Source organism: Malurus melanocephalus, unplaced genomic scaffold (assembly GCF_030028575.1).
Source record: "Malurus melanocephalus ecotype Western Australia unplaced genomic scaffold, MMel_1.1 scaffold_74, whole genome shotgun sequence".
In the NCBI taxonomy this organism is placed as follows: Eukaryota; Metazoa; Chordata; class Aves; order Passeriformes; family Maluridae; genus Malurus; species Malurus melanocephalus.
Window position 1 is genome coordinate 2126974 of NW_026623306.1, and position 25787 is coordinate 2152760.

Sequence of the window (25787 nt, forward strand, 5' to 3'; positions counted from 1 at the left end):
GTTTGCAGATTGAATTAGAGGAAAATTGTCTGTGGACTAAATAAAATGTTTGCATTCTTTTGTACTAGCACTGAAGGCTTGTATTTTTTAAAGGAGAAGAAAATGCAGGACATAATAATGTCATACATTCTAACTTGCTCTTGCAAATCCTGATATTTTCCTTTTCAATAAAAACGCTATTTATCATTATCAAATGAAGTGTTAATGGAATCAACTCAAACACAAACTCATGCAAATATATCTCTATATAAATAAATATAATATATACATTAAAAAATTTCCTCGCTGCTGAGAATGATCAAGCACCTTGTCAGCAATCCATATTATATTCGTTAATTTGATTCSTGCCAAAAAATCACTTAAGTGAGACCTTCTGATTTCTTTCTTTAACGCTTGAGGCTCCTTTCATCTAAGCAATGTTTATTAACCTATTTCTGAAAATCAGCATAAGCACAAGCTATATTTAATTTGTTCTTTTCTTGTGCTTAGGGTTTGGTTGTTTTCTTGGTTGGGTCCCCATCAGAAAGGTGGGTGCAAGCTCACTGAACTCCCCAGAAATTTTGATATTTGCTGATTAAATGACTATTTGCCGATATATGACTAGATAATCTTGTTTATTCTTTCACACCGAAAAATGACTTAAACACCCAGTAATCAATAAACTCTGCRGCTCCCAGAAACCAGAATGAGTTGGTCCTCATAAAAATGATTGTATTCTGAGAGCTGGAGCTAAAAGATACCAAAAAGGAGCAGGTAAGAAAGAATATTTTATTTTTTTAAGCCTGTTTATTTAGAGAAGTGGATGGCCCTCAGTCAGGAGTTGACATYGCATCCCTTAGAGGAAGTCCTTCACCTTCCTTGTCAGGCAGGCAGGGAAATCAGTGGGATAACTTGAAGAAATTTAGAGAYAGAATCAACCTCAAATTTTCAGAGAACCCAAAATAAATAAGCTTTGCTCGAGCCTCTCAGTTCAGACGCATGCCTGAAAGATGTTTTACCTCACAAGTATCACTTGCATTTGTATACATTGGGAAATAGAGTGGGTAATAAATCTTCTCACTATTTATTGCTCTGCCAATATGTATCTTGGCAATATTAAAATATATGCATGCATGCTTATGAATTTTATTTCTCTTCAAAGGAAGCAGCTCCTTGTACTAACAACCACAGCTCTGACTTGATAGACTCCTCTTTACCTGGCATGCCTATAGAAATCTCTAGAGAATTAGAATTCTCATTAAGTGCACTGGAAAGCAGAATTTAATCAAACGTGCGCCAAAGCTCGCTGTTAAAAATATGCAACTATAAATTGCATTTCTGTAGAARTTGTTGCAGTCCTACAGTGACCACTGAAGTCTTTTTATTTATTGTACCATGAATACAGAACAGATAAAATTAAATTCTCCATAATCAATGGCTCCAATTTACATGTGTTGCTTGTCAAAGTGACTTTCTCCAGTCCCCACRAAATGCTATATAATGTGACATCTCACAAGTCTTCAGGAACATCCTAAGATGAATCTGAAAGATAAATATTGCAGTTGTGAGTCTTTCTGTCATGACTCAAATAATTTTAAAATTGCAGAGATATATTCCTCTAACAATGTTAAAATTGTTCTAATGCAGGATAAAATTGTAGTTTTAGTCTCTGTAATTTTTATAGCAGCTTGTAATTTCCATGCACTCGTTCCAATTCTCAGATCAGGAAAAATTACAGGAGAAAATGTTTTCAATGGAAAAATCTGCTCTGCTGCTCATCTTCYCTGTGAAGAATGGACCCAATATTTAGGATCCAGGAAGGCTTTTATGAGTTGTTTGATGCTGTGTCACAGACAAACCATTTGATTTGGATTAGCATCAYTCCTGGAGCCTGTTAAAAGGATAACAATGAGCCCACCTCCTGGTTTCTCCCCAAAACATACTTGCCCAAATACTGATGAACTTGTCCAATTTCTTCCATTTGGGCCACTCACCAGCAGGTGGGAGAGGTTTGAGAGCCATAAAAAGAGTGAAAAACTGGYATCCTTTGGTTCTGTCTTGAATTGGTTGCAAGTCCTCAAATAAGATGATTATGCTATGAATGCCCCAGAAGGGATTTTAGAAGAAGCACTTAAGCAGTAAAACTGCTCAAATCGCAGGTACCTGAGGTCTGCAGGAGACCTGCTGCCATGTGTGGCTGTCATGAACTGGACTGCACTGGGATGCTGGGCTGGTGTGGGGATTGGCACCTCAGTGGTCCTTTCAGGTGGCTGTGAACGTTCATGCTGTGCCAGGCTGCACAGATGGGTAAAGATCCATGTTTTCCTTTGGACTGAACCCCTGGGACACACTCTGGAGAGGTACAAGGCAGCCCAGGGGAACCCTTGCATAACCCTCAGGAGATGTGAAAACATGTGAGTTTATTTCCAAGGGGCAAAAGGAAAATCATCTGCTTGTTGTGTGTTTAGCCCAGCATTCCTGTGCCTTCCTCTGCACCTTTGGGAACAGCCTGAGTTTCCAGGCTGGGGAAGGGTCAGTCAGACACTTCGTGTCTGTGACTGGCAGAGAACTCCCTGCATCCCTGCCCTGTCCCCAAAACAGCCAGGAAAATAACCCTCACTTAGAGAGGACAWGGAAGTTGTCCACCAAGCAAAGAGAGCAGACTCCCCAGGGTAGGATAAGAGACCAAAATGGCACATCCTGCCCTAAATCCATCAGGCTGGAATTAAGGGGAGGTGCAATATCACTGGCAGTACCTGGCTGGAGGGAATTGGAACTGGGGAGTGAGAGGTTTTAAGGGGATGAATAAATAACACTAATTGCTTGTGTTTGACACTGAGAAACATTTTGTAGCTCTGAAGCAGATTTTGAGAGACTTTTTTGAGCCCTGTTTTTTTCCTCTTACAGTTAGTGCACACCCTGTGTGCTAAACCCCGTTCTGGTGCCTCGAGGCTGGTGGGAGATGGGGTCAAGAGCAGGCTCTCTGTGCAGTGCTTGGCCCTTTCTCACCCTCTGGCTGCCACGATTGTCTCTGAGACATGGCCCTAAATCACCAGCCTAGAGAGGAACAAACCTGCCCTAATGCTGCCTGTGCTTTTACACCCTCAACCTTGTTTGACTCAGACCTGAAATAAACACCTTAATTTTTCAAAGGGAAACTGCTGGAACACCTCTGAAGCCAGTTGCCTGAGTGCTCGGTGCTAAACCCAGCCTTTCTGTATCACATCACATCTTTTTAGCTCCTTCTCCCCATCCATAATGTCTGAAATTCTATAATTACAAATTAAGATGAGTGGGCGACACAGACTTTCAGGTAGAAACTGATAAGCCTCCCTTCCTCTCTTAAAATGGATATATTTTGTTCTTGTAAAGAGCTGTTGGATACAGCATCAGCTCAATTATAATGAAACAGAAAAGAAATTCCACATTGGGAAAGGTTTTCTGAGGGTATATTCTCAGTTACTGCTGAAGATTAAAAATAACCTTCTCAAGCAATAAATTGGTTGAGACAGTAACAGGACCAAAATCACAGTGAAATCTAGTAATGAAATATTAATGCTAGCATGTTAAGCTGGGAAAATAATAAAAATTCATTTTGCAGAGCGGTGTGGATCATATTAGTGGTGTGTCCTGAGCGAGCTCGATTTTAATGCACAGGGCTTTCTACCTGCGTGCCCTTCCTATGTACAGTTCCTCAATTCCTCAATTCTTCAGTTCCTCAATTCCTCAATTCTTCAGTTCCTCAATTCCTGATAGCAGAAAAGATGGCCAAACTCTTAAGTCACAAAACTGCTTCAGGAAAGCAAAGGAACCCTGTGTGAGTACATGACAGCAGCTCTCTAGAATTAGGAGGCATGTTGCGAGTGACACAAAAAAMGCTGTCAAGTACCTGGTGCTTTGCTTTGCTGCTTCTCTAAATGGCCATTGTAGAGCTGTGCCAGACACGCGGGGAAATTTCATTTCTAGGGCAACATTATTTTGCGTGAAACCGAAACGAGATAAAAACTAAGCGTAAAGGTATGTTTGAATTTCAGATTGTGCTTGATCTTTGCACGCCGAGAGGACCTCCCTTGGATGCTCAGCCTAGCTGCAGGCTCTCTTTCAGGTCCTGGAACCTGCAGCTTTCASAAGTCAGGCCAATTTAAATGGTGTAGAGTGCGCTTCTTTACATAACCCATTTGAATTTAAAAACCTGCAAGGTAAATAGGTACACTCTGCCTACTGGATGTCCTACTGGCTTAGGGGTGGCTTTAATGCCACATGTTAAAGAAAGAAAGTGGGGACAGGGAGCCCAGCGAGGTCCAGCCATGAGGCTCAGGGCTGTCTGGAGCAGGAGGAGTGGCCGTTCATGGCCATCCATGTCCCTCATTGTCCAGCTCCAGGGCCTCTTGACCCCACAGGGCAGCTCACGTGTTGTTGGCAGCGGCCACAGCTCGGCTGGAAGGGCTGGATTCAGCTCAGGGCTGTGACAGAACCGCATTTGTGACATTACGGCAGCTCCTCCGTGGATGAAAGGAGGCGCTGAGCCTGAGATGGGCCCTCACGGGAGCAGCAAAACAGACAGAGGCCTGGTAACAAACCTGCTCTGAGGGGAAGGGATGGAAATATGGACAGAGGCTTTTTGAAGGGGTGTGTAGGGACAGGACAAAGGGGAATGGCTTTAAACTGAGAGAGAGCAGGTTCAGATTGGCTGTTAGGGAGGAATTGTTCCCTGTGAGGGTGGTGAAGCCCTGGCACAGGTTGCCCACAGAAGCTGTGGCTGCCCCACCCCTGCAAGTGTTCAAATCCAGGCTGGATGGGGCTCTGAGCAACAGTGGAAGATGTCCCTGCTCATGGCAGGGGGTTGGAATGAGGTGATTTTTAAGGTTCCTTCCAACCCAAACCATTCAGTGATTTTATGAAATACCAYGGGCTTGCTCCAAAGGCCTTCAAAAACCCACTCCTCACCCCAGGTCGGGGTCCTTCCCAGCGCCAAACAGCAACTGAGTTTCAAGGCTGAATCAACTCCAGGACATCATTACTGTGCATCTTTTTCGCCTCCCTAGGGCCTGAATACTATAGGGGTTTGTTCCCCTTGAAGCCTCAGAGGGAGGCTCAGTCAAACCAAACCCAAAGCTGCTTTGCTGCCTGTGTATCAGGGATAAGAAAACTGAAAACCCATGGCAGCAGCTTCCTGGAGAGCTTCCTGCCCGTGAGCRTTCCTGGAGATGTTCTCCCTGAGAACAGCACCTCGCAGCCAGGTCCCTGGGCTGGATTCCCTGTCCCTTTGGGATGAGTCCCTTTGAGGGGACACTCCAGAGCGTGGGGTGCCCTGGGGCAGAGCCCAGGCAGGGTGATCCCGCAGGATGAGCACAGAAACGGARCATGGAGCATCATCTGTTCTAATGGATCCTTCTGCTGCTGCTGAGCAGCTCCCCAGCTCGGATTACTTTTACTGCAGGCACGATTAGTTAGCAATTGACAGGGCAGGGGGTATCGGCGGGGAGCCTGCAGCTAGCTAAGAATATGAGCCAAACAAACATTATTTTCCAGCTTATTGGGAGAAAAACCTGCAGAGAGAGGAAAGTTTGTCCCTCACTGTTTTCCTGGGTAGGGGTGCGGTCTTGAAAGTGATGAGACAAACACTTGAGGATGGCTGATAGCACTGGAGTGCAGAAAAAAAAGGAAATTATACTGGATCCCAAGGCACAGGGGGAAAAAAAAAGACCTGCTAAAGGCAGCTCAGTATTAGAAGAAAAGCTTCCTGAAACCATGTRAAGGCACTAAAATAAGCCTCTGAAATGCCACACAAACGGTTCTCACCTCCTTCCACCTGAAAGAACCGGGTGTGTTCACAACATGCTTCTTCAGTGTTTGCCTTTGAATAATGAAACAAAATCTAATGGTCAGTGAAGTTGAGCCACGGAGAGGAAATCGGCTGTGCTTCCATCAGAAAGCAGCCTGCAATACCCTGTGCTGCTGAAGCCATCTGTAGTTCCCACATCGATTTTCCCCTCCGCGGCACCGAACATACAGAATCAGCAGGTGCCTTTGAGTGCTCTCTCAGCCACATGGAGGAAAGAGATAAAAGCCCTCTGGGCCTCCTGCGTGTCTGTGTGCAACCTCACCTGTGTGACACCTGGCTGTGCCCAGCGCAGAAATCAGCACAGGCAGGCTTGGCAGGCTGCTGAATCCGCACATTTGTGCTGGAGGAGACAGAGCTGCCAGGAAGCAGTGACCTGCCTCTCTGCAAGGAGGATGTGCAGCGTCCCAACAGGAGCAGCTTTGTTGTGTGCCAAGCACCTCTGAGACAGAGGAGGCCGTGCCCAATTTGGTGGAAATAAAACTCAGCCTCCTCCTTCTGTTATTTGCTGTTCTTGCGGAAACTCTGATTCCCCTGCTCTGCTGCAAAAATGCCGTTTCCACTTTTCAAATTTCACAGCTACAGTTGTGGCCTTTTCAAGGGAAAATGCCTTTTTAAATGTGTCTGAGGGCATGGCAGCTTCTTCACTGCCCCTMATATTCCACTCACCTGCCCCTGCCTTGCCCAGGCTGGGTCCATCTGAGGCAGTTCCTGGCATTCTCAGTGCCTRGAAAACCCACTGGCTCCATTTTCTCAGTGGCTGAGCATCGACAGTTCCTGTGTCCCTCCTTTAATTAGACACTCTAAAAAGTGAGAACACCATCAAACAAGGTGAGGCCCCACTATTACTAACTAGCGAGTGACTGTATATTTAGATACTTAGAAAAATCCAAGTAAAAACCCGCGAGCTTAAGATCAGAGACAAAAAAAAAAAAAAGCCCTTTTATCTTTTCTGAGCTCATTTGAGCTCTCAAGTCAGGGAATGAGCCCACTTCCCAAGACCTCAGAGCATGAGCTGTCTCTAACCTCTGCATYCAGAGACCCTGGCAGCCACGATCTGCCCACCTTGCAGGGCAAGGGTGTCCCCAAGAAAAGCCACTGCTTTTGCCAGGCACCCAGGAGCTGGCACTAAATCCAGGGAAACTCACCTTGCCTGCAGAGCAGAGGAGCAGGTCAGTGTGGGAAGCAGGGCAGCACTGAGCCTGGTCTCCTGCAGAAAGCCATAAATGCCAGAGGAAGAGCCAGAGGAAGATGATGAAGTGTGAATTCAAAGGTCAGGCTATTTTTTTTTCCCCTAAGCTCTAAAGGAGACAATCACTTCCTTCTGAGATGGGTGGTATMATTAATCAGGCAGTGAGAGCTCAGTCCCCTGTACTGAGCCAAATCATCTGGACTTTTATCTTCCTAGGCCTGCACAAGAGACAAAKCCAGGCCTGCTAGTGCTTGGGAAGGGGGGTGGAGAAGAAGTTATTAGGAGAAAATTTTTGAAGCATAAACAAAATTTCAGCGAAAGGTTGTTCTTACCCTGACACGATTATAAATGAGATGATCAGCCATAGAGAACTTTGTTTTTTGTGGCTTTAGCAAAGTTCTGCTTCTGTTCTAATGGCAGAAGTAAAATATTTAGAGGGAGAAGGAGAGGGCTCCTTTAAAAATTCCAGATATTTTAATTAATGCCAATAGCATTAAAATATTATGGCTTGAGATGCTTATGAAAAGTCTCTTTTATTCATTAAATTTTCCAGACCCAACATAATTAGAATTCTTAACATTCGTGATCTCTCAGCATTGGCTTCCAAAATTAATGGTCTGAGTAATTTCTTACAGCAGATGAACTGAGTTTCAAAATAAATGTATCRCAGTAGTAAACATCAGCTTTCTGCAAAGGCAGGATGTGCCAGTCAAAGACAACTTTTGAGAAGGAGAGCACCTTCCATTTTCTCTCTCCATATTGAAAGGGCATAATGAAGGATTGTATTCCTGGTGTCCAAATTTAGGGAATCTGTGAACAGAAGCTGTGTGAATCTGTGAACCGCTCATGTGTGCGAACCACACTGTGGTTTTGGGGTCACAGGTTCCCTCTGCCATCCTGGGTATGGGAGAGGCTGCTGCTCAGGATGGATTTGGGGGCACAGATGAGTCAGGGACACTTTTCCCCCAGGTCCCTGCTTTGCTGTGGAGGTTGGGAGGGCAGTGGGAATGCGGGAATGCAGCTGGGTACGGGAGGCTGTCCCGGTTCAGCCGCCTGGATGGTCCTGCCAAAAGCTCTGTGGGCCTGGGAAGGGCGTTTAACCCAGCGTTTTGTGTGGGGCTGCTTAAACGCTTGCTGCTCATTTTGGCACCTGATTTCCAGAGTGTGGAGCACTTCCAGCTGCAATTCCTGCTGGTGGGCTCTGAACCCAGGAAAAGGCACGCCGAGCTTGGAGCTGTAAAACCTGCCGCTTCTAACCGAGCACAGTGGGATCTCACAGTACTTCCTGGCAGCCTCCTGATGGAGAAACTCAGGATCCTGGATCCCATTCCTAGCCCTGGAAAGGCAGCAGCTCTGATGGGTGCAGATCATTCTGCCTGTTCCCCTCCAYTTCTTCCTTATTCCACCTCTGCCTTTTCTCTCCCCATCTCTGCCTTTGGGATGGGGCTACTCCCTTCTGCATGAGCTGGAAGGCAAGATGAGCCCGGCTGGACAGAATCCTCAGAGCTTTCTGGATTCTCAATGAATGAAAAYTCTTTGCTGAAGAAACCAGGTTGGATTTTTTCCAAATGCTTTCTCTTGGCCACACTTGCATAGATTTTCACGGCAGTAACAAAAAGGCACATCCTTAATGCAAAGGTCACAGATCGACTAAATTTCTACTCCCCTATGCAAACTGTGAGGAGCCGTGGTGCATCTTAAAGAAGAGGATGTCAKTTCTTTTTCTCTTTTGCCATTACAAAACAGTGCATTGTTCCCTGGCCTTGCCCCTGGRAATAGCTATATTGTTTTGGCTGAAGCTTTCCAAAAAAATTCAGCCTGCGGCAGATGCCCGGGATGGAAAAATGACAAGTTACTGGTCAAAATATGACAGTTATAMGCAGCTGAAAATAGAGCCTTGTAATTGGAAATGTCAGATGGTCTTGACAGTAGGCAGTGCTACCAGCCCACCAACCTCGGGAAGTTTGCTCAGGATTTCATGTGTAGGTAGAGGCAGCGTGTTCACCTCCCAGTAGCCTCGGTGATTATAAGTGGCACAAAAAGGAGTAGTAAAGTTTTCTGGTGTCAAAGCATGGCATGAACGGCATGGCAAAGCTGCTGGCAGCTTTGCCCTCTATTTGGACAGAAGCTGAAGAACTGCAGTGCCAGCTTAGCACAGCCCCACTGCTGCCTTCTGCCTCTGGAGCCAAGGAAATGGAGCAAGGACTGAGCACCCATCCACACCTCAGCTTCCCTGCAGCTACTGCTTTGTGAGTGGAGATGGATTCCCTGGCATTTGAGTGGCTAAAATGAAGACTTCTGGGACAATTTTGCAGGGAGGGAGGACAGGTCTGTGTGCCCCAGCTCCTGTGACATGGATCCTGTCCCTGTATTGGGGTTTGCGATGGGGGTATTGAACCTGCTCTGTGTTTCCAGTCAGCTCTTGGTCTGGGTTTGATTCTTGCAGCTTTCCAACTTCAGCCCCCTTTTAGACATTAGAAACTCATTTGACTTCGGAGAACTCCAGAAGGCTCCAGCCAGAGCTTGCACTTGAACCAGCCGGTCACCGCCTRCCTTTCAGACACCTTCCCAGGAGGGAAATTCACCTTTCCCTGGTGCAGGGGCAACCATCCAACCCTGTAGTCAGTCACTGCAGTTTCATTAAGTTTTATATTTAACTTCCCCTCAGCACCTGGGACCAGAAGGAGAGTGTAAGTGTCTTGGAGCTGGAACACTACATTGAATTACCTTGTTGGTTTATCTGGTCATAATAGCAAGAGATATCCCAGTGCTCCAGTTAAGAGTCTGTCAGCGTTTCCATTATAAACCCCTTATTCTCAAGAGGTTTTAACTTAGCTTTAAGAATCTGTTCCATTGCRCAAACTTAGTTTATAACATGGCAAAGAGCAGTATTTTATCTCTTAATATTGAAAATGCCCACAGAGTCAGTTCATATTGATATATATATATGTGTGTAGCCAAAGATACACTGGGTTTAGGCAGTGATCAACCTGATTGGTGTCTCCTCTGCTTTTTAATTTAGCTGACATGATATTATTGMTCTGGCTATTTTAATAGATAAGCTACTGTGGTTTCACAATCTCTTCCATTTCTGGCACACAACGCCTCTAATATATGTTAATATGATTATTCACAAGTGCAGCAGAGTCACACTGGAGGAAGCATAAGAGGTTTGGCACAAAGGGTGCTTGCCCTCCTTTTCCTTTTATTGCAGACACTCATTCAAGGACACTTAACTCATGCTCTGAAAARGCAAAGCAAAAGCCTCGACCAGCTGCCTGGCAGTAAAGATTTGGCAAATGTGTTTCTTTAAACAAAAGTTTCTTGATTTCCTWGCAGAAAGCAGCTGGGGCAGGGTGCTTCAGAGGAGCAGCGGCTTTTTGTCTCACCTGAAGAGCCAACCAAAGGACAACATCTTTGGATAGGAGGGTTTGAACTGCATGACAAAAAGCACTATTCCCATCTGGGGCACACAGCCAGACAGCAGGGCTGCTGCACATGGCCCCTGTAGGGCTCAGTGAATTGTTTCCAAGGGTTTTTATTTTTTTTTCCTTTTTCCTCCAGACACAGGCTGGCACWGAAAGGAAGCTCCTTCTCCCAAAGCCCCCGGCCCTCCTGAGAGCAGGTGAAGCTTGCCAGACACCGGGCAGGGTAAGCCTTGCAAGGAACCTCCACAGGGACTGTCAAACATATCCTCTAGACATTTATATTTTTTTTTTCTTCTGAACAAATTGCTCTTTATGTTAAGGAAAAACATTTCCCAGCCTCTCTGACTTCTGAAAAYTCATGGCAAGGCAGCTCATGCCCAGGAGACCCAGAAGTGCTCCTGTTTTCCTGATTTGGTTGCATTGGTGCTACAGCCTGGCTACTTTTGCTTTCCATCCCACCCATATCAAACATCCTTAATTTCCTGCTCTTCCCTTGGTGAGGYTGCTGAATTTCAGGCAGGGTTTGCTCAAGCTGGGATACACCTGCAGCTGTGGGATACATCTCTGTGCTTGTTGCAGTCAGTTCCCAAGCAAAGGCAGGATTTTCTTGCTCACAGCTTTCCTCTCTCCTTCTGATCTCCACTTTCCTTTTGACACTTGGGGTTGGAGTCTCTTCTCACACACACACTCCCACCCTTCTGACACAGCTATTTTTCAGGTCTGGAATTTTTAAGATTCTATTTCTCATAAAAAACACTGGCAAAGGGCCACACAGGTCTGTGGGCCAGCTGATAGGGATTAATCTCAAAGCCAGGCTGCTGGTTCCCCATCAGTAGCCAGGGCTACGCAGGCACGGCTGCAAGCCCATGATTCAGCAACTTCCACTGATTAATCAAGTCACTCGATTTTTTATGCATGCGAGGGTGCCCAAGGCAGCTGCGATAAGTCGGCTTGCAGGCAGAGTGTTAGCAGTGCTGGGGATGTCAAAGGGTTTGTGATATTGATATAAATACATATAGAGGCGCGGTTTGCTGATTAGGCTGTGGTTTTAAATAGTCTTCGGCAGCGTTTCGCTCCGTCGATAGAATCCCTTCCGCAAATTTCCGTGCACGCTGTACCTCTGATGCTGCGTTTCTTAATTACGGATACACTTTATCTGAGCTGAACATGTAACAGGCCCCTCAGCATAAATTATACTCGGGGTGTGTGTACTGAGAGCACTTCCCAGGTGTGTGAGAGGATAAGTGTGTGTTAAAGCSGTGCGTGCATCTTGGAAAAGGTTTAGGAAACCTTTTCATTTTGAAAAAAACCCACCCTGCTAAATCCCTAAGAACATCAACCCAGAGCAATTTTTGTGGTGGTAGAGGAATGCTCTATCTGATATTTCCTACCCCATGGTTTGGGGATGTGCAGGTAAAACTCCAGATGCTGATGGGCTTGGTAGCATTAGTGTGTGCTTTGAGACAGTGTTTATAGCTCTTTTATTGATACAATCAAGTAATAACCAGGGAAAATGCCAGTGTGCTTTCCTGGCAYCCTATTAAAAAAGGAAAGAGAAGGGCCTCTGCATTTCAGAGATCACCRACACAGCTTTGGTCATCCTAAAGCTGCAAAAGACATTTCTGAGGTGCACAGCTGCTGGRAGTGTGAGGAGCAGGTCCCAGGCTCATTTACAGCCTGCATTTGCCAGCGAATGCCCAGCAGCCATGGGGTCAAAGCCAAGCATGGAAAAGGCAGAGCCACAAAGAGTTTGGGCTTCCAGGCTGCTCCAGCATCCTCCCACCCAACCCTGTGGTTTACTGCTGGGGTTCAGCTTCACCACCCTCCTTGGCTATCAAGGCTACATAGCCATTTCCTCAGAGCAGGAGATCAGGAAATGTGACTCAGTCTCAGGTTGTTCTGCCAGGTGTAAAACTAAGAGCAGTGTGTTAGAAGAACACAGGAGGCAAAATTAGAGAGTGAATGCTTGGCTCCAGGGGAGTCAAAGGGATGCAGATATCAATGCTTGTCAGAGTTTTTTCATGGCAGCAGTAGATGTTGATATTTATTTTTCCTCACTTCGGTGGAAGAGTGTTTGTTAATAAATCTAATAATAAAACATCCACAACAATTGCCAGATTTGACAGTTTTTTCCCCCAATAAACTGAGAATGAAAAAAAAGAATTTCCTTTGTGGTTTTTTTTTTTTTTTTTTTTTTTTTTTTTTTTTTTTTTTTTTTTTTTTCCTCTGTTTTGTTTTTCCTCCCCCTGAGAAGACCTGGGGTAAAGTTAAGTACCCTTAAGGGAGCCCCTCCAATTGACTTTTCCTGGCCAGGAGAGCTCAAATATAGTTTACACAACTTGCATTGTGAGCTGCAACATTTATTGCAAATGCACCAGTGTAAAAAACAAAACAAAACCCCAACCCTGCTAGAACTGACTCACAGATGGACAAATTTGTTATTGTTTTCATGATCTTTTGCAATGTGTTTGCAGGTTTCCMCAGCCTTGTTTAAATTCAAGCAAGGACCTTTTTGCACCAACTTTGCAGGATTTAATTTGTGAGTTGTACATTTAATTCTCCACAGCAGATGGTGATGTGTGGGTGTACTGCTGTATATTTGCAACAGATTCCTTATCCTACAAAATTAATTGTCTCATGTGCTGATTTAAAATCAGAATGGTATTGTTTGTAAAAAGCTAATTCTTGCATATCTTTTTGTTGGGACCCATGCAATTCCAACACAATGTACGGGAAGAAAAGCCCAAGTGCTGCTTTAGAACAAATGAATTGTGGCAACTCTAGTCAGCCCTGATGTTCAGACTGAGGAGGTAATGACTGTGTGTGCTTAAAAGTCACTAAATAAAAGTATTTTGGGATTCAGKGTGGCCGTGAGGAGGTTTCTGGGGCAGTTCAGCCATGCTCAGTGACACACAGTGATAGCCCAGCACAGCCAAGGCCTCCAAAATAAGCCCCTTTTTCTTCAGCAGTTTCTTTCCTTAGCAGGGATTTATTTGTAAATGATTGYWYTTKMAATGGSATTGWTTRTGTCCATTTTCAGMRTTTWKGGGATTTTTAYTTTTGTTTCCTTTGATAAACTCCCATGTTTTTATGAAACACCTGTGCCCTGCCTGCTCTGGCAACCTTGGGTGGCACCGAAAATGTGGCTTTGTCCCAGAAAGGGTCCTACTGGTGGCCTTGGAAAGGGGGGGACCCAGGGCCTGAATGGTTGTGATGTTAAGCAGGGACTCAGGGTGGACAAGATAAGGGCAGAGGTGGTTGTTCATCTGCTCCTCCTGCTGAGTGCTGGCCACTATGGCTGGCTGGCTGATCAGGAGTGGAATTTAGGAAATGTGGTTATTTTCAGTAAGGGATTGATGCAGCAGGTGCTGTGGGCCAGGCAGGACAATGTCTTGTGGGGCACCTGTGCCATGGGGTGCAGTGACAGAGAAGCAAATCCCGTCCCTTTTGTCCTGCAAGGCTGGGCTCAGCCCAAGGGTCACCCAACGGCAGGATGAGGATGTCACACCTGACAAGCACCGGGGGCCATGGCAGCACGAGGYTGCTGGCTTGGCTGGAGGGCTTAGGGCCAAGACACGTGTTCTGGGTGACCAAACCAAGCTCCTGAACTTGTTGGCAGAGCAATGCTCCACTGAGCACATGGGTTCACTCACTCTCTGGGACAGGGAACATGAACCTGCCTTGGTTGTGTTTGCCTGTGAGCAGCTGTAGCTGGGTGTTGCTTGCTGCCAGCTCCAAACCCACTGATGGGAGATGGGAGGTTTATTGTGGAAGGAATAGAATAGAGGTTTTAGGGTTTTATTTTTTTTCTATGGCACGTGAAATAATTTGCAGCTCTGTAACATATAAAATCTAAAGATGAAAAATTTATAAAATTTATATAAAATTTAAGATGAAGTATTTTAAAATATGCTGGACTGGTGCTTAAAAATATCAGTGATACCTTAGGAGTGTGGTAAGCAAAACTTYCAACTGTGTCTGAAAAGCAGCTGTTGCGTGCGTGTGTGGATCCATCTTCCCAGTTATTTCTAMTGTGAGTAGAAAAAGTATTTCAGGAAAACTGCTAATCAGAAAGAACCAGTCTGATTCCTTAATTGTGGGTGAGTTAAATCTGGCTGCCTTTGTATGACCCATCCTTTTGGGCACTTTTCTTCCTACAGCCCTTTCTAATGCTCAGCTCTGGAAGGTTTACAGGAGCAGGCTTTTTAAACACAGGCTTTGAGTTTGTGGGAAGCAGAAACAATTCAGGCTTGGTGATCCTTTGCAGATTTAAGTTTCTGTTCTGATCACCCCGGTGCCACACAGCACAGGATTCCACAGGAATTTCTTGAGCACACCAGTGTTTCTGGGAGAGGCCTCCCAAGTGCCTCTTGCACCAGCACCAGCACTCCCCTGGCTGATGAAATAACCCCCAATGCCTCTGGGATGAAAACATTGGCCTGAGCATGCCGTGCCCAGGGGTAGCATCCCACAGGATTTGTGCCCGTGTGTGTGGTTGGCACCTCGTGTCCCCCTCCTGCAGTTGTCCCTGTTGGTGCCCAGGTGATTTGTCCCCTCGTGAGTTACTGAGGCTCAGCAGGATTGGCTCCATCCCATCTCCCRGGTTTAAGAAGTCAGTTATTTTTAGCAAAGACACCGTATTAGTCTCAGATGTCAGAGCTTTTGTGAAGTGATGCTGGATTTGATCTCCTTTCGTTTTCCTCTGTATGCACAATGAATTAGCTCTGTGCAGGGAGTTCAGTCTGCAAGATCTCCGGGGCAGGGAACAAATCTTTAGTGTCACCACACCCTGACCTGGCATTACCTCATCTCTCTGTAGCCGTGTGAGATGTGCAAGTTAACAGCCTCGCCTGGCTGCTGGTGATGAAGGCTGCCCTGGGACAGCTCCAGGTGCCCCTGTGCCCCCAGACATCCTGAGGCTGATCCGASCACCCAGACCCCCCTGCCCACCCTTCCCACTGCAATCCAGGCGCAGCAGAGTGTTTGTGTGTGACTGCTCCAAGCTCAGGCTCACCAGGAAAGCAGAACAGCCCCAGTGTGGATTTAAGGGTCGCTCACTGCCCCCCGGAAGGTGCCAGTCCCCATTGCCCAAGATGCCCTCGCTCCCCTCTCCGTGCACTCCAAACCCAGCTCCGTGTCCCGGGTAAGCTGGAGGGGAACACAAAGTGAACACACTTGAAACACCCTCCCCCAGGTGATTCTCCATTTATGCAGCAGGCTCACTAATTGCAGGAAGAGTGATTACCCTTTCAAGAAAGAAATATAAACCTTGATTACTGTGAATGTGTGTTAGTAAAATGTGTTTCTGATCCCAGCTGGGCAGAACTTGTGTTTCAGTAAAACTTTCTGAAAATGCTCCCATAGGATCAGCACAGGGAACCTGTCTGCGACTGCTTTTATCCAGTTCATATCTAAGGTACTSTCAAAGGGGGACTGAACTGTGCATCCCAGATCCCTAAAGCTGGCAGAGTCCTTTCTGGTGTGTTCCTGGTGTGATTCAGCTCACAGGAGCTCACSAAGCTCCTGCATGGAGAAACAGGTCCCTTATGAGATGTAAAGACAAGAAACCAGCCTTCAAGCAGGAGATAATCTGGATCARAACTGGCCCCAATGCCAGCTGCATTCTGTCTTAAGAGCATCCAGACCATGCAGTGGTTTCTGTCTCACTATTTTCTGAAGAAAGGACTGCAGAAAAATTAGGTGACAACCCTATCAAATRCTATAAAGCAGACAGAACCATAGTAAATAGTGCTGGTTATAAAAYATAATTTTCTTAAATGGAAAGTGCAGGGTTTTTTTTTTTTTTAATATGGGCTGGTGCGTGTTGTAAAGTGTATGTATATATGTATATCATCAAAATATGTATATATACATATATGGGTATATGGAAGGATGATGTTTTTCAGAGCCAAGTCTTTAAACAGACCAAATTAATCACTCCTGCTTTTTACTATGTTATGGTGAGGTGGATTTAAGGATGAATTAAGCAAGCTGTAAATTTATGAACAAACTCATTCTGTGGCTTGAAATTAATTATTATAACCAACATGGTAACTTAATCTCACAAAAACACGAGTTTATTAATAATAGGTGAAGGAGCTGAAGAACCACACAGTCCATCCAGCCCTCTGATAGTTTCCTAATCTCAGTTACGAAATTCAATGCTGCAGTTTTACAAGGTACATATTCTCAATAAGTGAATGTTACAGAACATAAACATGAAGTGAATATTTGTATTAATGAGATTCAAACAAGTCAACTGAAAGAAGTATCAACTCTAGTTATAACACATGGTGAAAAGAATCAAATTTGGAATGTGATCATATATACTGTTGTACATCAGACAATATGTACACTGTTTCATATTGCATGACATTCATAGCATATTCATAGAAAAGTCAAACTAAATGATGGCTTAAAAACTGTTATTATCACTGAAATTTGCTCACTATGTTTTAAAGTGTTGATATTGACTGAGTTAATATTTTCATTGTGTAAAAATACTGTATATAGTAGAAACCCTTCAGCATCTTCCACATTCAAATAAACGAAAGTTACAGTTTGGTATTTGGTGTTCAACATCTTAAATTAAACGGCCGATTCTTTCTGGCCTTCGGAAGGAAAAACAAATCATGAATATGCTCAATCTGGTTTGACTAGAACGTTTCTCTCTTGAAGACCTTGCTTCTGGAATCAGAGACTAAACCTCTACCTCGGCTGAGGTGCGGCTGGGAATACTAAAACATCTGAACACACTTAAAAAGGTGGAAAGTCCATAGCCATTCTACACACTTTCATTTATTGTCTGGACAATTAAAGTACAAATAATTCAAACACAACAAGGTTATGAAAAAAACATTTACAATACTTTCCCTCAGAAATGATCTAAACTAGCAAGGTTAACATGAAGTCATTCATTATAACTAAAGTATACAACTGCCTGGTCCTAAGAAAGATTTTTTAAATTATTATTATTATTCAGATAGTAAAACACATCGTAGAGAAAAGATTCTGACATGCCTTCCCCACTAATGCTTAGCAAATGCATCAAAACTTTCCCAGCAAACTGCGCTCATTCATAGCAGATGATGTATAAAGGTTTCCCTGAACATTGAATGAGTGTTCCTTTAAACTAAAATCTAACATTGTTAAAGTAAAAAACTGATAAAATTATGATGCAGCCTTTGCTTTTAGTTATTTGTCTACTACAAAAGTTTGCCTCTTCAGTGTGAAAAAACAATACTTAGTCTACATGCAGTTAGTGGGTATAGCATGGAAAAAATGCACAAAATAAGCACAAGTTATAAATAACCATAACGTTTTATTACCATTAAGACTAAACTTGTATTGAAAAGATTTTATATAACAAGACAAGAAAAGCAATAGCAAATTTAACTATCAACTAGATTATGCATAGCGAGTAACTGTTTCTAGTACTCAGGGAAGAGCATGACCCTTTTTTGTTTTAAATATATAACCGTACAAAGCACAAACATACTAAAATGATCAGTGCACTGGACATGGGAGAGCACCCCCTCAGTCATTTTGTTCCCTTAGCTCTGTTTTCCCCAATCTGAATTACATTAAAATAAAGACCCAGTTGTTTTCTTTTCTACTGTGCAGTAAGAAAAAATATTCACAACAAACATGACAATATATCAAACAATATTTCTACACAAGTTACCTTGATACCTCTGTCACTTAAGTATCATAAGAAAACATTTTAAGACATATACAAACAAAACTAGCAAAGTGTTACAACTTATAATAAATTAACCAAAAGAAAAAATAACTTTATATATATATATATTTATATTATATATACACATACACACACAACAAAATGACACAATAATATGCTTCTTCCCATAGTTTAAGTAAACAAATAAGTAGACTAGCCAAACTAGCTATATTTGATTTTGGCCATATGCATCACATCGGCAATTAAATAAATAAGTGTTTCAAGCAACATAAACAGTGTTCCAAATGTGCCAACACAGCCCAATTATATTAGCTTGGGCTATAAAGTGAATTTGAAAATTCTTAACAAATTTAAAGCAAATGTATTTTTTTTTCTAAACACATTACATTTAACTATGATACTAAGATATGTAAATAATTTTGTAGCACCTACTGCTCAAACCAAGGAAGTTTTTGATCAAAAAATTAATTTTTTTAACTTTTGTTCTGCTGATATCCCATACTGATGACTTAAAGAAAAACCGTCTTGCAACTCATCTCCTTGCTTTTGGGTTTTGACTGTGGGTAACTGCGTGCCTGGGAAGAACACTCTCCCGTACTGTATTTAATATTTTTATTACATGCTATGAAAAGATACGAAGATCATCTGTTTGTAGCCCATCCTTCAAAAAACAATCTACTAATCCAGTTTAAAACACACATCTTGATCTCTAAAAAGTTACCAGTGCAGTATGAACATGACAAAGTTGTCAATTTCCCCTAAATTAGCCAGTCAAAATATTTTTTCTCAAATCCAGATTCTCTTGTAAAAATTCTTTATATTTTATAAAAATAGATTTTTCTTGAAACCCATTTTCAGCAAAGAGACCACCTCTTTGGCAACATTGTTAATGTTATTTAAATTGTTATGTCATCAGGTATCCCCCGTTACCCCATTCCCTAACAGAAGACTGTTTAGTTCACATGATACAAAAGAAAAAAGGAAAAATAAAAAAAGTTGCAAAATTATGTTCTTCTTTTTGCAATTTTTATTGTTCCTCTTTAATTTGTGTGGGGGGTTTACCAATCTGATTCAATCGATGTTTTGAAAAAACAGAAAAGAAAACAAAATTTTTTTTTCTCGCTTTTAATCCCATTAGTTCGTAAAAATTGTTTTTTGTTTTATTATTTTTTCAAATGAGTGAATGGTCATCTTAAAAAGACCCACCTTCAAGGAAGGTAGTAAAACTAGCTGGCCGGGTAAAAATCCCTGCACATTGTTATCTATGTATATTATATTCAACAACGACAGCTATGAAAGAACATTCAATGCATCAAAGGTTTTTTTTTTTTCTAAGCATTATAAAATCCTTTCCTGTTCCTCACAGGATATCCAATGTTTTAATACTTAGGCAACACTGGCTTATAAAGTCCATGGTTGAATATAAGCCTTGAAGAGTTTTTTTTTTGTTTTGTTTTGTTCGTATATATATTTATATATATATATTTTAGTAAGTAAGGATATGAAATTCAGGATTTGTGGGTTTTATTGGTTTTAAAGGAAACTTGCAATACTCTGTCTCCTAAACGGTATCCATTAAGGCTGGCAATCGCCATGGCAGCTTCGTCGTAGTTGGTCATGGTGACAAAGCCAAATCCCTTGCACTTGTTGGTGTTGAAATCACGGATCACCTTGACATTATTGACCGCTCCAAAGGGACCAAACAACTGCCACAGCACGCTCTCATCCGAGTCGGGAGACAAGTTGTAGACGAAGATGCACCATCCAGTCCCGGTGTGACCAGGGATATTCATTCCCACAAGGCTCGTCATACCATCAATTGTGATCGGAGAAAACCTACCGAGCAAAAAGAGGGGTCTATTCTAAATATATCTCTTGGCACGAGCTACAGGGATCCAAGACTTTAAAGAAAATAAGCCAGTGGTACTGAAGGTTCTGGATCCTGTCCCTGGAAGATGACCATGGAGTCACCTGTGCTCTCTAACTCCGACTGAAGCAGAGGGGAATGCACTAAATGAAATTGCCAAATCTGGGCATAGATGCCTCTCCCTCCAAGAATAAGCCCTGCTTAGATGTGTAAAAAGACCTCACAAAGAAATGCTTGAGGACAATCTGAGTCAGAGAGGGCCTGTACATGCTGTGATAAACAACAGCTCACATAAAAAGGGCCTGCAGAAATCTGCCACTTATTCCCATCACCGAAGGAAGTTTCAGGACAACGGAGATGTAATGCTTTATCTCCTACTAGTCTGCAGTGAAAAACCCAAGCAATCTTCAAGACCTATTTTAAAGATTAGTAAGAAATGCCTTTGTCAGGATCTAGCCATAACAGTAGCTCCTTCAGCTAAAAATATTAGAGAGATGTCTCTAAGTGGTAGATGTTATTTCTCCTTCTAACACGGTCCTTAATTGACATACACTGGGGAAAAAATCCAGGTAATAAAAAGTCCTAGAGTGGGCCACATATCAAAGAAGGTTTATGCAGCAATTGTAGAGTAAGTAGAACATAAATACAATTAATGAGCTCGTCAACTGATACCTTCACACTGTGAGGCTTCATTTCCATGACAGGCTTTAAGTTCTTCAGAAAGCCAATGCAGAGGCTAACTCCCAGAATTCAAGAGAGCACCCTAACTTTTCTCCYTTGCTGTCTTTTGGGACTTTACCTCAAACATCTGAATAGAGCAGCTAAAGCCAGGTGTTTATGAACACAGAACCATCGGAGGATAACAAAGGCTGGGCAGGATCTGTGGAGATCATCTGATCAGCCTGCTGCTCCAAGCGAGGCAAACTTGTCAAATGAGAACCGCTGCTCATGGCCCTGCAGAGGGAAGCTCAGGAAATCTCCAAGGACAGGAACTCTGCTCCTGCAGCCCCTGCTCCAGGGCTCCATCCTCACTGCAAATGAGTTTCCCTTATCCTCAAGTGCAATTTCCCMTGCTGCAGCCTGTCACTGCTGACTCTCGTCCTCCCGCGTTTGACCTCTGCGAAAAGCTCGGCTTCACCTTCTTTCTAAAGCCCCTTGTAGGCAGCTGAAGGCAGCAGTCAGGGGCTAARCTCTACATTTGCCTTTCCCGAATTTCACCGTGTTCCTGCAGCTTTCCAAGGTCTCCCCAGTGGCAGCCATGGCCAGCAGCAGTGACAGCCCCTGCTCCTCACCAATTTAGTGTCACCCACTAATGCGAGGAGGGCGCAGCGCAGCCCATGACTCAGGTTATTAATGAAGATGTTAAGCAGTATCAGCCCTCAGGATCAACATAATTTTCCTTTCATCAGTGTGGAAAAAAAAATTGACATGCTTTCTGAAGCTACACTTTGGGATATGCTTTAAAATAACAACTGCACAGAGGAAATGTCTTAAAAATCCAGTTTCACGTGTACCTTCAATATGATGAGTTTTAATACCAGAGCAGAATAATAACTCCTCAGGATTTTCTGAGCGATGATTGAGGGAGCAGAGGGAGAGACTCTGTTGCTCAGCAAGCTCCTGCGCTCTCCAAAACTTTTTACACTTGTAATAATTTCCACACACATTTAGCAATCTGCACAGTATTATGCAGTGTATATTAAATAACCATAAAGGAAACTACACACTTGACGGTTGCTCACTGTTCTGTTGACGCCTGACGGCACTTTTTATGTATATTCAGGGAAAAAGAAGACACTTGGAATATACATCTTAAGCTGAGGATCATCACTGGGGTGTAGCTGTGCTGTAAATGAGCAGTTCACAAATGCTCACAGCATCAGATCCTCAGGAAGGTTTGYAGACAGTTTATTAAAAATACGTGGCAATTTTCCAACTCAACTTCACTTTTGCAAATCCTCATCTYGCCACATTGTAGTTTTTCTCCCACACAGTGAAACCAGTGGCATTATCACAACACTTCAGCACACAAGGGCTGGACAAGGCCAATTTCAACTGCTCCTTCCACTGCAGGTGGGATTGGCTGTACCAGCCAGGGCTTGTAMAAGCCAACAGCTTCAGCTCATTTTGAAATCTGAAAGATGGACCTTCAAAGCCCATCGCTGGCCAGTGCCGAATGTGCCATACACAAGCAGCAAATGCTGCTTTTCTGGGATATTTAAATTTAATTTGAAATACAACACTAAGGGATACACCAGCCTGTAAGTAAGGATGTTGTAAACCAGCACAGTGCAAAGCTGTGCATATCACAGGACGCTACAAAGCTGCATTTTTAAKAAATGCTGCATTGATGTAAAGGGTTAAAGTTTCCTACAGTTCACCGGAGAGCAGCTTTTCCCTGGAAACCTTTAGGAGCTACGAAGCTTTCAACTATTTATGTGCCACGAGCACAGCAGCTGCTGTAAATCCAACAAAACATGCACAAAACTGGTGCAAGTGTATTGACACAAATACAAGATCACCTATCGCATAAGGAGCTTTGCTACTAGCAAGTGATCTGAAATTASCCTCAATAAAACCTTTTTTCCACATCAGCACGTCTCATTTTCCATCAGTACCACACAGTTAGCACAGGAGGGAAAAAAAGAGCCGATCTCCTGCTTCAGAAATGATCAGTGCAGTATTTTTTTGTGACCCTGTACCTATAAATTCAGGATTTGCTAGTACAGGTACAATTGCCAAGGTTTGCTGAGAGGAGATAAGAACTAATTTAAGATGCCTGCAARACGACTTGAAACACTGCTGTGTTTTCCGAGTAACACTGCAGACAGAATCAGGCAGGGGGTTCTGACTGACCGGATCCCCACCACCCGAGGATATTCCAACATGACCAAAGAACACCAGCACTGCTGCCACTGGGGAAAAAAAAACCCTCTGTTTTGACTCTTGAGAATACTCCCAAGATTTCAAATCTCTGCTGAGTTACCAAGGAGTTACACCCCACATTGCTGCCTGCTACTGGCTAGTGTAAAGATATACTTACCATACCTTTTTAGAGGGCGAGCTTCAAATGAAAGCTCAAATCATTTTCAAGTGTGGTGAGTAGACCATTTCAGAAGATTAAGCAGTACTTTCATCTTAATCTGGACATTTTAGGGTAACATCAGGAATAAGACAACGCCTTTGTTTTGCTGCAAGGGTCGCTTATGCTGATGTTGCCATCAGAAGAAACACTAACAACACATCTCATTTCAGCTATCAGATCAAACATACTCATGGAACAGCAGAAATGTTGACAGATCAGCTGAGCTTTCACACATGCGTGCACATACAAACACACAGCTATTTTAAACAAACAACAAAAAAATTTCAAGGACTGAAAAAAAAAATTCAAAGTATTAAACCTGTAACAAAAGAAACTTCAGGCTGATTGAGGTGCACACAGCTGTATTTTCAAGTCAAACTTAGGATGCCAGATGGGAGGGAAAGGTGAGATTTAGAAAACAGCAATGTAATTCTGATTTTGACCTAAATTTTCCATTATCAGATCAGAGATTYGTAAAAACTCAAGTTAATAGTTTTGAATCTGGAAAATGCACCACTTAGAGTGACTGCAGTTTGAATGCTTAAAGCTGTGGCACCTAAACCATTTGAGAAGCCCACCTGTAAATAAAAAAAGGTTGAAAAGCCCCACAGAACTTGTGTGTGAGACCTTTAAAGTAACAAAACCAACTGAAGTCCAAACTTAAAAAGAATTTGACATGCTGGTGGAAGAAAAGAAGGAATAAAAAAAATAAAGTTAGTGAATTAAAAAAAAAAAATAAATTGTAGCACCAATCTGTGCCAACACGGACATCTGGCAATCTGTGGAATTCTAATTACCTCTTTACGCCATAGGCCATATTAAGCAAATTGTCCAGCCTGAAAAGAGAAGGAGGGTCTTTGGGTTAATGTCTCACAGATGGCAAGATCGCTCAATGGAACTATTATTAATAGTGTTCCATTTTCAAAGAAGAAACGTTCAACAAGTTTCCCACACATCTAAGGAGCCTAACAACTCCCGGCCTGCTTTGTTAAGTCTGAGGTTGTGCTTAAATTTCCACCAGAGCATTTAAATGCCTTTTTTAAACCTGTCTAGAGTCTTAGAGAAAAACCTTAATCTCCAGAGTTTTGTTTTAAAAAATCCATTTAGGATTTGTGTTTTTTTTTTTTYTTTTTTTAAAGACAGTATTAGCATTAAATTTTTGCCAGTAATTCAACTGCTCACCTTATATTTACAGTTAACTTGGAAATAAAATGTTGATTCCCAAACTGCTGGAACTAGAAAAAATCTTGACTATCTGCTTTAACATAATACATTCTCCCCCTTTTATTATATACATTTAGAATTAATCCATCATAATATGTCAATCTAAATGACCACCAAATTTTGCAGAGTACAATCATCTGCTTTCCATGGCAGCACAACAAAGTCCTTCTATCCATGGAATGATTCAGTGATAACCTCAATGGACACAGCTGCGTGCCAAAGACACAAAAACAAGTGTAAATTTAATGTATCCAATGACTGACTTTTTATGATCTTTAATTCATTAGCACTTTTCACCACTGACAAACTAAAATTACTTCTGAATAATTCTCTAAAGCCAGTGTGCAACTCAGTTATGCAAATATGTCCAAGTTTTCTTTCTTGAAGGCAGACTTTCTTATTTGAAAGCCCGTTTGCCTGAGAACTATTAAGTATTAAAGTAATAGGAACATCACATATTGCTAACKCTGCCTTATGCATCAGATGGAAGCAGTATTTTCAGAATGCAAAGCATAAAACATCCCCAAAAGCATCTGAACTCACACCAAAGACTAATACAAGGGCTCTTTATACTAAGAGCAGATATCTCAGGCTAATAAATTTAATGATACTCCTGCTGACTGGGACAGACTCAGCTTTTTTCCTGCTACCAATCCACTGTCATTAACATCAAAGTCTAAGCTGCATCAAAACTGTGGTAATATAGCAGAAAATAAAAGCATTATCCAAAAAGAGAGAAGAACAGGATAGTCACTGCTCATTTGATTATCGGTGTAACTCTATTCTGTCCTYCCTTTTTCTGTGAGCCTTCATGAGATCTGATTGTACAGTACTTCAGCTGTTTTAGTAAATACAACATGACTACTGCTGTCAGCAGATTTTCCTCCTCATTCTCCAGGAAAGAATATTTAATTTTACAAAGAAAATCAGGTCAGCCTACGCAACTAAAGCATATTTTCCTGCACAGCACCTGCCCCACATTGTTGTCGCTGGTGGAACTTCAGTTGTTTTCCAGGTAATTACCTGAATCTCTGAGCCTGGTGGTGAAGTGGTCCAGGGTAGCGTCTGTTGGGAGACTGATACAGCTGTGAAAGGAGTGCCTGGCTTGTTTTCTGGCTGGGGTTATTGGCAAACTTCACAGTAATTGGTTCTGTAGCACCACTAGGCTTCTGGCCATTTAGTCCCTTTATGGCTTCTTCTGCCTCTATTCTCTTATCAAAACGGATAAATCCCACACCTCGAGAAACCCCTGGGAAAGTAAAAACATGCGGAGAGATGAATATTTGTAGGAACAGTCTCATCTATGTAATGAACATAAACTGAACGCTGGTTTTCACTTCACACAAAATGCATGGTTCGCAAATTAAGCAAAGTCCTGTAAAGAAAAATCCTCTTCTCAATCTGTAATTTCCAAAACCAGCCCCTACTGTATTTAACGATGACTGTAATACACATTTTTATATTCCCT

The 25787-nt window shown here is 42.8% G+C and overlaps 1 protein-coding gene across 1 annotated transcript in view; it reads right to left on the minus strand.

Moving 5' to 3' along the window:
• Window positions 1-16499: 16499 nt before the first annotated feature.
• The window catches only part of ELAVL4 (ELAV like RNA binding protein 4), a 60411-nt gene continuing 51123 nt past the window's right edge, over window positions 16500-25787 (minus strand). The window contains exons 5-7 of the mRNA XM_057367064.1: window positions 25343-25568; window positions 23893-23931; window positions 16500-19979 (exon numbers count right to left, since the gene is read on the minus strand). Coding sequence (XP_057223047.1) covers window positions 19652-19979; window positions 23893-23931; window positions 25343-25568 — 593 coding nt within the window. The 3' untranslated portion in view covers window positions 16500-19651. The remainder of the gene's footprint in view (window positions 19980-23892; window positions 23932-25342; window positions 25569-25787) is intronic.